General features: G+C 55.8%; 1 protein-coding gene across 1 annotated transcript; it reads left to right on the forward strand.

Annotated features, from left to right (window-relative positions):
• The first annotated feature begins 126 nt into the window (after window positions 1-126).
• GRWD1 (glutamate rich WD repeat containing 1) lies at window positions 127-6574 on the forward strand. Its single transcript, XM_028096763.2, has 7 exons — window positions 127-323; window positions 525-642; window positions 798-957; window positions 3317-3530; window positions 3670-3812; window positions 3980-4177; window positions 5553-6574. The coding sequence occupies exons 1-7, from the start codon at window positions 137-139 to the stop codon at window positions 5871-5873; spliced, it is 1341 nt and encodes a 446-aa protein (XP_027952564.1). The 5' UTR covers window positions 127-136; the 3' UTR covers window positions 5874-6574.
• Window positions 6575-12562: the final 5988 nt, after the last annotated feature.

Raw genomic sequence — 12562 nt, forward strand, 5'->3', positions numbered from 1 at the left:
CTCGCCACCGCCCTCTCAAATTGGTGAGCTGGGGAGGTTTCCAAGGCAACCGTGCTGTCGGGCGGATCTCCGAAGGAGGAAAACGCAACCCGGAAGTGACGTCCTTACCTCGCGCCCGCGGTGAGAGGGTTCGAAGATGGCGGCGCGCAAGGGTAGGCGGCGCACGTGTGAAACCGGGGAACCCAGGGAGGCCGAGTCCAGCGACGCAGGGACCGAAGGCCCGGCCCAGGTCTACCTGCCCGGCCGCGGACCGCCGCTGCGCGAAGGAGAGGAAATGGTCATGGACGAGGAGGCCTACGTGCTGTACCACCGAGCGCAGACTGGTATGGCTGAGCACCGGGCTCCTGGGTCCTGAGTTAGGAGGGGACCGGAATCCTGAGTCCTGAGCGAGGCTGGTCCTGAGTCTTTAACTTACGAGGCACTCAGAGAGAAGGCTGTGTTGTAAGACGGGTGAAAACGTCACGCGCGAGGCGGCTGAGATCTCTGTCCCATCCTAATTTCCCAACCCCTTCTTCTCTCCCCAGGAGCCCCCTGTCTTAGCTTCGACATAGTCCGGGATCACCTGGGAGACAGCCGGACAGAGCTTCCTCTTACACTTTACCTGTGTGCTGGGACCCAGGCGGAGAGCGCCCAGAGCAACAGGTGAGTGAGACCTGAGGTTTCATCCAGGACCAGGAGCCTGAGCCCCCAGCTCCCCCTCCCCCAGGACCTAGAAGTCGGGGTTTCCAGCTTCTCCCCTCCCTCCCTCTTAAGGATCCTGGCATCCAGTGCCTCACTCACCCCACACTTTCCCCCAGACTGATGATGCTTCGGATGCATAATCTGCATGGGACAAAGTCCCCGCCATCGGAGGGCAGCGATGAGGAGGAGGAGGAAGACGAAGACGATGAAGAAGAGCGGAAGCCTCAGCTGGAGCTCGCTATGGTGCCCCACTATGGCGGCATCAACCGAGTCCGGGTAGATACAGTCCCAGGAGCCTTCTCTACATTCTCTGACCTCCTCCCCTAACCCCCTCGTCCATGCCTTTCAGCTTTTAGAAAAGTACTGGCACGTAATTTTGATATATTAGTTTACAGATGTCTTAGGTTTCGTCATTGTCACCGTGTGCTAGGAGAAATAAGAGGGTTGTTTTTTACGTTCTTTCCTCTTCAGTACAGCGGTGAAAATTGCAAAACTTGCCTGATGAGGTGACGGAAGGGTGAAATGGAATAACCTACAGTTATTTCGGGTTTCTAGAGACAGCACCTGGTTCTAGTGTACAGATGTGTGTTTTCTGTTATTGCTCAAGACCTGTCCTGGGCTGTGGGGTCACTTTTGTGCTGCTGACTTATAGCCCTTTCGGAGCAGGCTGATGTGTGAATTAAATGAAACGAGGCATGAGCAGCACTCGGGGCAGTGCTTGGCCCACGGTCCTTGCTGTGTGTTCCCATTCAAGGGTTACCATTTTTCATCAGACGAGATCAGGCGCATGTAGGGTGGTATGGCAGTAGACAGGAGTTACCATGTTTCGTGCACTGTTCTGTGCCCTGGAGATTTAACAGAGAGCAAAAGGTCTCTGGTTTTGTGAAACTTACATGGTAGCAGGGAAGGGAACAAGCAGAAACTAAGTAACTGCATCCAGAGGTGCCAAATGTTGTGGAGAAGAGTAAAAGTAAGGGAAGGGAATTAGGATGTTCCTAGAGTGAATTTGCTATTGTAATAGTGCTGTCAGGGAAGTATTTATGATAAGATGCCATTTGAACAGAGACCCACAGGAAGTAAGGGAATGAGCCAAAGATTTCTGTCGGGAAGGGGTTTATAGGCAGAGGAAACACAAGTGTAAAGGCCCTGGGACAAATGTGGCATGTTTGAGGAAGTTCAGGGGAAGGCAGGGAGACCAATGCATCTACTAGAGCAAACGGACGAAGGGGAGAGTGACAGCATTTGCCGGGGGCGGGGGGGAGGTGATGGGTTGTGTGGGGCTTGTAGGCCTATTTAAGGACTTGGCTTTTACTTGGGGAGAGATTGTGAGCCCTTGGAGGGTTTAGAGCAGAGGACAAATGGGATCTGACTTACGGGGGTTTGGTTTTTTGTTGTTTTTTTTTTTGTTTTTGAGGGAGGGAGAGAGATGATCTTAAGCAGGCTCCATGCCTAGCTCGGAGCCCAGTGTGGGGCTTGATCCCAACACCCTGAGATCATGACCTGACTTGTGTTTTAAAGAGATTCCCTCTGGGCGCCCAGGTGGCTCAGTCGTTGAGCGTCTGCCTTCGGCTCAGGTCATGGTCCCAGGGCCCTGGGATCGAGCCCCGCGTCGGGCTCCCTGCTCGGCGGGAAGCCTGCTTCTCCCTCTCCCGCTTCCCCTGCTTGCGTTCCTGCTCTTGCTGTGTCTGTCTCTGTCAAATAAATAGATAAAAATCTTTAAAAAAATAAAAAAAAGAGATTCCCTCTGACTGCTGTATCGAGAATAGACTGCAGGGAGGCAAGGGAAAGGACAGTCCTGTGGGGAGGCCATAATTCAAGGGTAAGGATGACAGGGGTAGCAGGAGTGGTGACAGAGGTGGTGAGGGGTTGGAAGTGGTGCATTTTGAGTGTAGCTAGCACGCGGTGTGAGGAGGAAGAGACAAGTCAATGAGTCCCCAGGCGGGGAGCCCCAGAAAGGAGGTGGTTGCCGATGGCAGTTAGGAACTTGGCTTCGATGATGTTCGAACAGTCGGTGTGATAGGAGTCTGGAGTTGAGAGAGGTCAGGTCTAGGGGCTGCTGGAAGCTCTTGAGGTTGAATGGGATCTCCTAGCAAGCAGACATTAGAGGGTTGCAGAGACTGGTAGTCTGAACCCCCTTCCGAGGGTTGGTGGAGTTAACAGCCTCCATTCCTGGGAGCCTGGAAGGCATTTTCCAACTCACATCGCTGCCCCTACACAATGTGGGAGGTTGTCCCAGGTACGATGCTGGTCTTACAGGCTGTGATTCAGTCCCCACAAAGGCTGCTGGGAGCCGGAGTCCCAGCCTTGGGGCGATGGGAGTTCTTTTTTTTTTTAAGATTTTATTTATTTATTTGAGAGAGAGAACGAGAGATAGAGAGCACGAGAGGGAAGAGGGTCAGAGGGAGAAGCAGACTCCCCGCCGAGCAGGGAGCCCGATGCGGGACTCGATCCCAGGGCCCTGGGACCATGACCTGAGCCGAAGGCAGACGCTCAACGACTGAGCCACCCGGGCGCCCGGGGCGATGGGCGTTCTGAGGAGCTGCAGTTCTGGTTCTCACGGATGCTGGGAGCTGTGGTCACCACCCTGAGCCTCCTGTCCCTCCCACCTCCCTTTCCCTTCTCCCTGCCCCTGCAGGTGTCATGGCTGGGCGAGGAGCCGGTGGCTGGTATATGGTCAGAGAAGGGCCAGGTGGAGGTATTTGCACTACGGCGGCTTCTGCAGGTAGTGGATGACCCCCAGGCCTTGGCGACCTTCCTCCGGGACGAGCAGGCCCGTGTGAAGCCCATCTTCGCCTTCGCGGGCCACATGGGCGAGGGCTTTGCACTGGACTGGTCCCCCCGGGTGTCTGGTGAGTCCCTGGGGTGCACACTTGGTCCTGGGGGTGAGAGGGAGCGGGGTCTGTAGGAAGAGGGGGGGGCTAAGAGTACAGGGAGAAGAGGGAGCTGTGGCCAGCCGCGCCCAGGCGGTTTCCTGACTCCTGGTTCTAGGGCGCCTGCTGACTGGTGACTGTCAGAAGAACATCCACCTCTGGACGCCCACGGACGGCGGCTCCTGGCACGTGGACCAGCGGCCATTTGTGGGCCACACACGCTCTGTGGAGGACCTGCAGTGGTCCCCAACTGAGGACACAGTGAGAGAGGGCTGGGGGTCTGGACTCCTGGGTCTTGGGAGAGGAGGGGCCTGGAGCTAGGTCCCAGTGAGGGGGACACTGAAAAAGAGGGTAGCCCACCACTCATCCCTGGTCTCCAGGGTGAGGTGGCAGGCACCCCGGGGTCACTCAGACTCTGGCTTGTCTAGGTGTTCGCCTCCTGCTCAGCTGATGCCTCCATTCGCATCTGGGACATTCGGGCTGCCCCCAGCAAGGCCTGCATGCTCACCACCGCCGCCGCCCACGACGGGGATGTCAACGTGATCAGCTGGAGCCGCCAGGAACCCTTCCTGCTCAGCGGCGGGGACGACGGGGCCCTCAAGATCTGGGACCTGCGGCAGTTCAAGGTATTTCCCCAGCTGGACTTTGCCCTAGCCCGGGGAACGCCTGCTCCCAGCAGCCGCTAGGATTTGCAGGTTTCCCTCCTTACGTGCTTGTCTGTACCAGAACTGGGAAGGCCTGTCGAGTTGGGGTCCAGCCCTTTTGGGGGGCAGATGAGGAAGCGGGCTCAGCGGAAGGAAGGCTGTGACTGGTGTAGGGTTGCTCGCTCCCCCAGCTGGAGAGGTGACAGGAGACAAGAGGCTGAGTGGCAGCCTTGACTCCCAACTCCCATCTACCCGCTGGTGAGCCGGGCAGCCGGCTTTGCAGCCCGAGGCTTCAGGCACCTCAGGCTTGCAGACTCTTTGTTAGCGAACTTTGTAGAATCAGCTGAGAATCGGAGCCACGTCGTTCATTACAGGAGAGGAAACAAGTACAGACAGGACGGGAGCAGAGGTGACATCACCACGCAGCCAAGAATTGACTTCGTAGAGCCAAGAGGGGCTCTGGGCAGGAGGAATTGCAACTCTGGCATCCCTCTGGCCGAAGCCCCCGTTAAATACGGCTCTGTGCCTTCCCGGGCCCCCCACGATGTAATCTTTTCTTCCCTCTGGTATGATGAGTTCTATGGCGTCAGCCTGAGGAAACTGCTAGAAACGGGTTCCAGCCCCCAAGGCAGGTGTATGGGCAGCATCCATGGCCAAGTTGATTGGCCACTGGAACTTTGGACCCACGTCTCCAATTCAGAGAGACTTCGCTCCGGTCCCCAGTAGCACCTTTGCTTTAGTAAAAGTGCTGTTTTTCTTTTCCTCGGCTGTCCCTGGAGCCTGGGAGCTGTGCTTCTGCCCTCTTTAAGGCCTTCATAGAATCAGCAGGTTTGAGAACTACCCCCCCCCTCCTTTTTTAAAGATTTATTTATTTAGAGAGAGCACACGCACGAGTGGGGAGAGGGGCAGAAGAGGGAAGGACAGCAGACTCTCAGCTAAGTGTGGAGCCCGATGTGGGGCTCCATCTCAGGACCCTGAGATGATGACCTGAGCTGAAACCAAGAGTCGGCGCTCAGCCAGCTGAGCCACCCTGGGGCCCCGAGAACCACCCCTTTTTATAGGAAGGGAAACTGAGGCATGCCCGGGGAGGACCAGCGGTGGGGATTTTGTGACCTGGAGCTGGAAGGGGCTTCTTTGCAGGTGAAACCACGGTTCCCAGCACGCCCTAGGACGTTAGGCCCCATATCACCAGTTGTACTTGGCTGTCTGTCCCCTTCAGAGAACATGGGCCTGTGGGGGTCTCAGGGGTGGCGCCCTGGTGGAACCCGACGGCCGGAGAGTGGCGAGGGCTCGGCTTGGGTCACCTCAGGGACTCAGGCTGAGGTGCTCAGAGCCCCGGACTCCCTTCTTCCCGTAGTCTGGCTCCCCGGTGGCCACCTTCAAGCAGCACGTGGCCCCCGTGACCTCGGTCGAGTGGCATCCCCAGGATGGCGGGGTCTTCGCGGCCTCGGGTGCAGACAACCAGATCACACAGTGGGACCTGGCCGTGGAGCGCGACCCCGAGGCAGGCGACGCAGAGACCGCCGACCCCGGGCTGGCGGACCTCCCCCAGCAGCTCCTGTTTGTGCACCAGGGCGAGACAGACCTGAAGGAGCTGCACTGGCATCCACAGTGCCCCGGGCTCCTCGTCAGCACCGCCCTGTCGGGCTTCACCGTCTTTCGCACCATCAGCGTCTGACCAGCCCCGCCTGGCCTTTCCCACAGCCACCGAGGTTGGCGTTGGTTCCGCCGGGAGGGACTCCTTCAGGTCAGCTGACCAGCCCTCCTCCGATAGAAGGACTTGGCCCTTCAGCCGCCATGACGGATTGTTTGACATTTTGTTCTTTGAAAGGACTTGATTTGGTCCCACGACCCCTCTTGCCAAACCGATCTGGTTTGACCCATGACTGTAGAACTACTTGGTTCAGTCCAGGGAGCCCTCCAAACACAGGGCTCCGATTGGCGCCGGGGACCCCTCCCGCAGAAAGACTTGGTTTGGCCCTGGCTGCCCGCCCTCCCCCCACGTGTTTGAGGACCTGCTGGCCTGTTTCCCAGGTGGGCCTGGTGTGGCCGGTGTCACTGTGGATGTTTTGTGCGCTCTGGCACCTGGCTTGACCCTCTGACCTCTCCATCCCAGGACCCAGTGGTGGCCTCTGGTCGCCCCGCCCCGCCCCCGCCCAGGGAACTCGAGCACCTTACAGTGGGTGGGCCGCAGTTGAGGGGTGGGCTCCTCCAGCACAATCTGGTTTTGCCCTCTGTCTTGCTGCTGAGCAGGGTTTGGCCTGGACTCCCCTGTGGGGGGCCGCGGGGGTCTTCGTCCCCTCCGTCCTGCATCCAGGGCAGGTGCTGTGCAGGTAGGAAGGTCCGGGGCTCGTGAGGCAGTAAAGAACCAGAAGGAGGCCTGATGTGTGTGGGACTCATCTGCTGGCCGCTTCCCTGTGAAGAAACGGGAGGAGGACGCGGGACCCGGGCCCCCACCCCGGCCGTTCCGAGGCCACCGAGCTGGGAGAGGCCACTGGGAATCCCTGCTTCGTGTGTTCTCTCCGCCCCCGTCAGGTGCTGTTCAGACCCACCTGCCCCCAATTTTATTCCATGTGGAACTCAGTCCCGGTCTCTGGAGGGGTTAGCTCACCCGTGTCCCCCGACTTTTTAAGGCTTCATCTCAGAAGGAACCAGGGACGCTCCCCCCATTTCTCTGTCCTTCCACCTCTGTCCCTTTATCTCTTTGTTTCCTCATCTGTGTCCCCACCTTCCCGTGTCTCCCTGCCCCCTCCCCCTTCGGTGTCTGCCACCGCATCTCCTCCCCAGCCTGCTTGGGCTGCGGCCCAGCCGCCCTGCCTGGCCGTCCTCCCTGGCTCCCCCGCTGCGGCTCGGAGCTGGCCCCGCCCCCTGCCCCCCCTCGGCCAGGCCTCTGATCCGCCTGTGGACACAGAGGTCGGGCGCCCGGCACAAGGCCCCCGGGGCCCAGGACGCATCACTGCCCCTCAGCACCCACAGAGGCCTCCCCGCGGCCCTAGCAGAGGATCCCCCAGCGGAGGGCATGGGGGTGGGCTGCCCCACCAGGTATGTGCCTCTGTACAGAGACCCCGGGTGGGGGGGGGGCGCCCCTGGGCTGAAACTGTGCCACCTCCCCCCACACCCCTACCCTGCACCCTCCTTGCTTGGGCTCCTCTGCCCCACGTTCCCCAGCCTCACTGTTCCCCCCCCCCCCAGGATGGTCCTCAGCCTCGGTGACCAAGTCCAGCCCCCGAACAACCTGTCACCCTGTTTGGGTGACTCCGTCTCTGACCCCGTCTCCATCTGCCTTCTGCCCCCTTGTCCCTGTCATCGCGAGCCTCTCTCTCCCGTCTCTGGCCACAACTCCAGCGCCCTGTCCCGTTTCCTGACACATCATCTCCCCTTCCCAACTTTTCCTAGTCGGCCTGTCTCTCCTGTCCCCTCCCGCCCTCTGTCCACTCCCACTGTGTCTCTGTCCCCTCTCTCTAGGTCTCTGACACCCCCGCCCCCAGTCTCTATGCATCCCACCACCACCTGGTCTCTGTTCGCCTCCCTCTGGGTCCCTGTACCCCGCGCGGGGTCTTTCCCTCTCTCTAGGTTCCCCATCTCAGAACCCTTCCTGTGCACCCTGAGCCTCTGTCCCCTCACACCCTAGCCCCCCGCTCTGTCGATCTCTGCCCTTCAACCTGCTGTTCAGACCCTGTTGGTAGGTGGGGGAAAAGCAGGGGCGGGGGTGACACCCAGGGTCTCCGGAAGCGTGAAAGTGCTCCTTTTTGAGGGGGAGGGAGGTTGGGGCCTGGGGGTGGAGCTTCTTGGCCTCAGATTAGACAGTGACTTTGACACCAAGTTGATACACCTTAAGCCCCGTGTCTCCTTTATATGGAAACATTAAGCTGCTCTGGCAGGTCAGGGGGAGGACTTGAGACTCTGGATCCTTTTCCCTCCTGCCTTCGCGGGGGGGGGGGGGGCGGGGGGCGGGGGAGGCCTTGAAGCCATGTCCCATCCACCCTCTGTGAGCTGGGCCATGTTGGATGCAGACAGGGCCCTCTGGAGGTGAAGGCCCCCATCAACTTTGTGAAATGGACACGGCCATTTCCGCCTCACAGGGCTGAGGTGGGGGGATTGATGAGGCAGAGGCTTGCATTGGAAAGGCTCAGGACCCAAACCAGCACCCCAGCCTCAGCACTGCGTGGGTCTGGCCAGGTCTCCGAGCCTGCTCCCCAACGTGTGAAGTGGGGCAGTGATCTTGACCTCCCAGCGTCCTGGACAGTCAAGGTGAGGTGAGCAGTGGGGTCTCATGGAGTCCAGTGGGTGGGCTGCAGGCATCCCCTGAGCCCATACAAGGCCCAGGACGTAGAGGGTGCTCAGGAACCTGATCAGGAACCCTGATAAGGTCCGTGGGTCATTGATCAGGCTCTGGCACCTGAGAAACCTGGACGGGAGCCTGAGACAAAGAACGGACCTCAGTGCCTCAGTTTGCTTTTCTGTGAAAAACAAAGCCCCCCACCCCACGCATCCCAGGGTTGTGGTTAGAGATTGGGTGAGCGGGTATGGAAGGACCCAGCCTGCGGACCACCTCCCCTACCCTGTCGGTGGCTCCTGATGGGACCAGCGCATAGTGGGGACTTCTGGGGAGGAGAGGGCTGCAAATGCAAATACAGAGCCTGGATTCAAACCTGGACCCTTCAACCATTAGCCTCAGTTAACCCCTTTCTGGAAGAATGATCTGCCAAATCCCAGGGTTGTTGAGGGTGAGAGAAGAGCCAAGGTTGGGGCACGGCATCGATGCTCAACACGGCCAGGCCCAGTCCACTCTGACCTGAGCTGCAGCTCCGTCCTTAGAATGCAACACGGCAAAGCTGTCCAGGTGCAGAGCTCAGTAAGTGGGGGAGGGTAATGTGGGGACCCACTGATGTTGAACTTAACATTGACTAACAGCCCTCTCAGTTTGAGCACCCCTGGCCCTGCCAAGAAGCCCATGGGGATCCCAGAGCTTGGTGCAGGGGCTACACAGTACATGGGTGCTTGGTAGATACTGATGGGACTGACTGCCACATGTCTAATAAACTCTAGCCTCCTCCGCAGCTGCTGGGGTGGGGAGTTATGAAGTCCCTGGGTCCATGCCCTATGCTGTCCTTCCTCTCTTCTCCACCCTGTTGAGCAGCCGAGATTCTACTTCCCAGCGGAGGGAGCTGAGGTTCAGGCGGGGATGGGACTTGCCACCAGTCCTACAGTTAGGAAGTGACAGAGCTCGGATTCAACCCAGAACTGCCTGATTCAAAAACCCAGGCTCTTTCCAAAGGCTCTTCCTTTCCTTCCAGAAAAGGAAGCCAGTGGTCCCAGGGCACATAGTGGGTCAGCCACTGAGCCAGGACTGGGCCCTTGATCTAGATGACTGGGAGACTCTTCCTGACTTTGAAGTCCAATTTCCCCCATTTTACAGTTGAAGAAACTACTTAGAGAGATTTGCCTAAGATCTGAGGGTCAGGGCTGAGCTTGGGATTTTGTTTTGTTTTGTTTTGTTTTGGTGGTGGTGGTGGTTCTGTAACTATTCGTTAAAATAGGAGTTTAAAAAAGGGCGCCTAGCTGGCTCAGTCATTGGAGCATGCGACTCTTGATCTCGAGGTCAGGAGTTCGAGCCCCATGTTGGGTGTAGAGATAACTTAAAATTTGAAAAAAAAAATATATATATATATTTCAGATAAAATACAACCTGCACAAGTATACAATTCAGTGTTTATTTTTTTAATAAAGATTTTTATTTATTTATTGAGAGCGAGAATGGTAGAGAGAGAGAGCACGAGAGGGAAGAAGGTCAGAGGGAGAAGCAGGCTTCCCGTGGAGCAGGGAGCCCGATGCGGGACTTGATCCCGGGACTCCAGGATCATGACCTGAGCCGAAGGCAGTCGCATAACCAACTGAGCCACCCAGGCACCCACAATTCAGTGTTTTTTAGTATTTTCATGGAGTTGTACCACCATCACTACAATCAATTTTCGAACATTTTCATCACCCCAACAGGAAGACCTGTGTCCTCTGGCTATCGCTCCCCAATCCCCCCACCTCCCCAGCCCTAGGTACCACTAGTCTCCTTTCTCAATGTACAGATTTGCCCATCTGGGCATATAAATGAAAGTATACAATATGTGGTCCTATTTTTTTTAAGATTTTTAAAAAAGATTTTATTTATTTGACAGAGAGAGATACAGCGAGAGAGGGAACACAACCAGGGGGAGAGGGAGAAGCAGGCTTCCTGCCGAGCAGGGAGCCCGAAGCGGGGCCTGATCCCAGCACCCTGGGATCATGACCTGAGCTGAAGGCAGACGCTTAACAACTGAGCCACCCAGGCGCCCCAAGACTTACTTATTTGAGAGAGGTGGGGGAGAGGGAGAGTCTTAAGTAGACGCCATCCTCAGTGAGCCCAATCCGGGGCTCACTCTCACGACCCCGAGATCAGACCTGAGCCAAAACCAAGAGTCAGATGCTTAACCGACTGTGTCAGCCAGGTTCCCCAATATGTGGTCTTCTGTATCGGGCTTCCTTCACTTAGCACGATCTTTTCAAGGTTCATCCATGTTGTAGCATGTCAGCGCTTTGTTTTCTTGCTGGGTAGCACGTCACTGTGTGGATATATCACATTTAGTTATTCATTCAACAACTGATGGCTCTTTGGGTTGGTTCCATCTGTTGGCTATCTCGAATAACAGTCATGAACATTTATTTGTGTACCAGTGGTTTGTGTGGACGTTTGTTTTGTCCTGGGGGGGGGGTACCTAGAAGTGGAATTGCTGGGTCATAGGGTAGCTATGTTTAACCACTTAAGGAACTGCCAGACTGTTTTTCCCAGCATCTGCACCATTTTACATTCCACCAGGAAGTGGTGCATGAGGGTGCCAACTTCTCCACATCCTTGTCAACACAGGTTATCTTCCCAAGTGGATGGAAAATAGCGTCTCATGGTTTCGATTTGCATTTCCCTGATGGCTGACATTGAGCATCTTTTTAGGTGCTTTATGAGCTTATCTTGTATATGAGCTTTATGAGCTTATCTTATTGGCTACTTGTATATTTTTCTTAGAGAAATGTCTCCTCGGATCCTTTGCGTATTTTTTTTAAAAGATTGGTTGATTTGAGAGGGAGAGCACAGGAGGGAGGGACAGAGGGAGAGAGAGAGCATCTTAAGCAGACTCCGCACTGAGCGCGGCGCCTGACGCAAGGCTCAATCTCAAGACCCAAGATCACAGCCTGAGCTGAAACCAAGAGTTGGATGCTTAACCAACTGAGCCACCAGTTGCCCCTCCTTTGCCTCTTTTTAAATTGTGGTGTCTTTATTATTGAGTTTAAGGGGTGTTTAGATATTTTATTTGTTTTTTTAAGATTTTAAAAATTTTATTTGAGAGAGCAAGCGGGCACGAGTGGGGGGCAGAGGCAGAGGGAGAGGGAGAAGCAGACTCCCCACTGAGCAGGGACTCTGGATGTGGGCCTCCATCCCAGGACCTGAGCTGAAGGCAGACGCTTAACCAACTGAGCCATCCAGGCGCCCGTTTAGGTATTTTAGATAAAAACTTCTTACATATATGATTTGCAAACAATTTCTCCCATTGGTGGGTTGTCTTTTCACTTTCTTGATAGTGTCCTTTGAAGCCCAAAAGTTTTTATTTTCCTTTTAAAGATTTTATTTTTAAGCAATCTCTATATGCCATACGGGACTTGAACTCAACCCCAAGATTCGCATGCTCCAGGGACTGAGCCAGCCAGGTGCCCTTCAAAAGTCTTTAATTTTTTTTTTTTTAAGATTTTATTTATTTATTTTGACACACAGAGAGAGAGAGAGAGAGACAGCGAGAGAGGGAACACAAGCAGGGGGAGTGGGAGAGGGAGAAGCAGGCTTCCCGCCAAGCAGGGAGCCCGATGCCGGGCTCGATCCCAGGACCCTGGGATCATGACCTGAGCCAAAGGCAGACGCTTAACGACTGAGGCACCCAGGCGCCCCAAAAGTCTTTAATTTTAATGAAGTTCAATTCATCCACCATTTTTCCTCTGTTGCTTCTGCTTTCTGAGCCTGTTTTGGAGCCATAGATGGCCTAGGTTCATCTCTCCGTGCGGATTCCAAGTTGAGAAACAGTCACCACTCTATGGACTCTGGATTGGTGGCACTCAAATCCTAGTTTACTCAACTCTGACCTTGGGCAAGTTAAACATTTTGTGCCTGCGTTTTCTCATCTATAAGATGGGGATAATAACGGTGTTGGGCTCAAATATGTAAATTCCTGTAAAGTGCTCACAACCGTGTCTGGCGCTGCGCGCATGTCTGCTCTAATTACTGTGGTGCGTGCTACAATATTATCACGGCTATGACTTCGTTGCTATTCAAGCATCTCCTATATAATA

Source organism: Eumetopias jubatus, unplaced genomic scaffold (genome assembly GCF_037043125.1).
Source record: "Eumetopias jubatus isolate StellerSeaLion01/CBP00866 unplaced genomic scaffold, mEumJub1_p1.0 scaffold_10, whole genome shotgun sequence".
Taxonomy (NCBI): domain Eukaryota; kingdom Metazoa; phylum Chordata; class Mammalia; order Carnivora; family Otariidae; genus Eumetopias; species Eumetopias jubatus.

What these genes read in the sequence shown, in the direction of transcription:
- GRWD1 (XM_028096763.2), top strand. Translation starts at nt 137, where the DNA reads ATGGCGGCGCGCAAGGGTAGGCGGCGCACGTGTGAAACCGGGGAACCC. An exon ending in GTACCACCGAGCGCAGACTG is followed by an intron (nt 324 to 524) that starts GTATGGCTGAGC and finishes TTCTCTCCCCAG; the next exon opens with GAGCCCCCTGTCTTAGCTTC. An exon ending in GGTCCCCAACTGAGGACACA is followed by an intron (nt 3,813 to 3,979) that starts GTGAGAGAGGGC and finishes TGGCTTGTCTAG; the next exon opens with GTGTTCGCCTCCTGCTCAGC.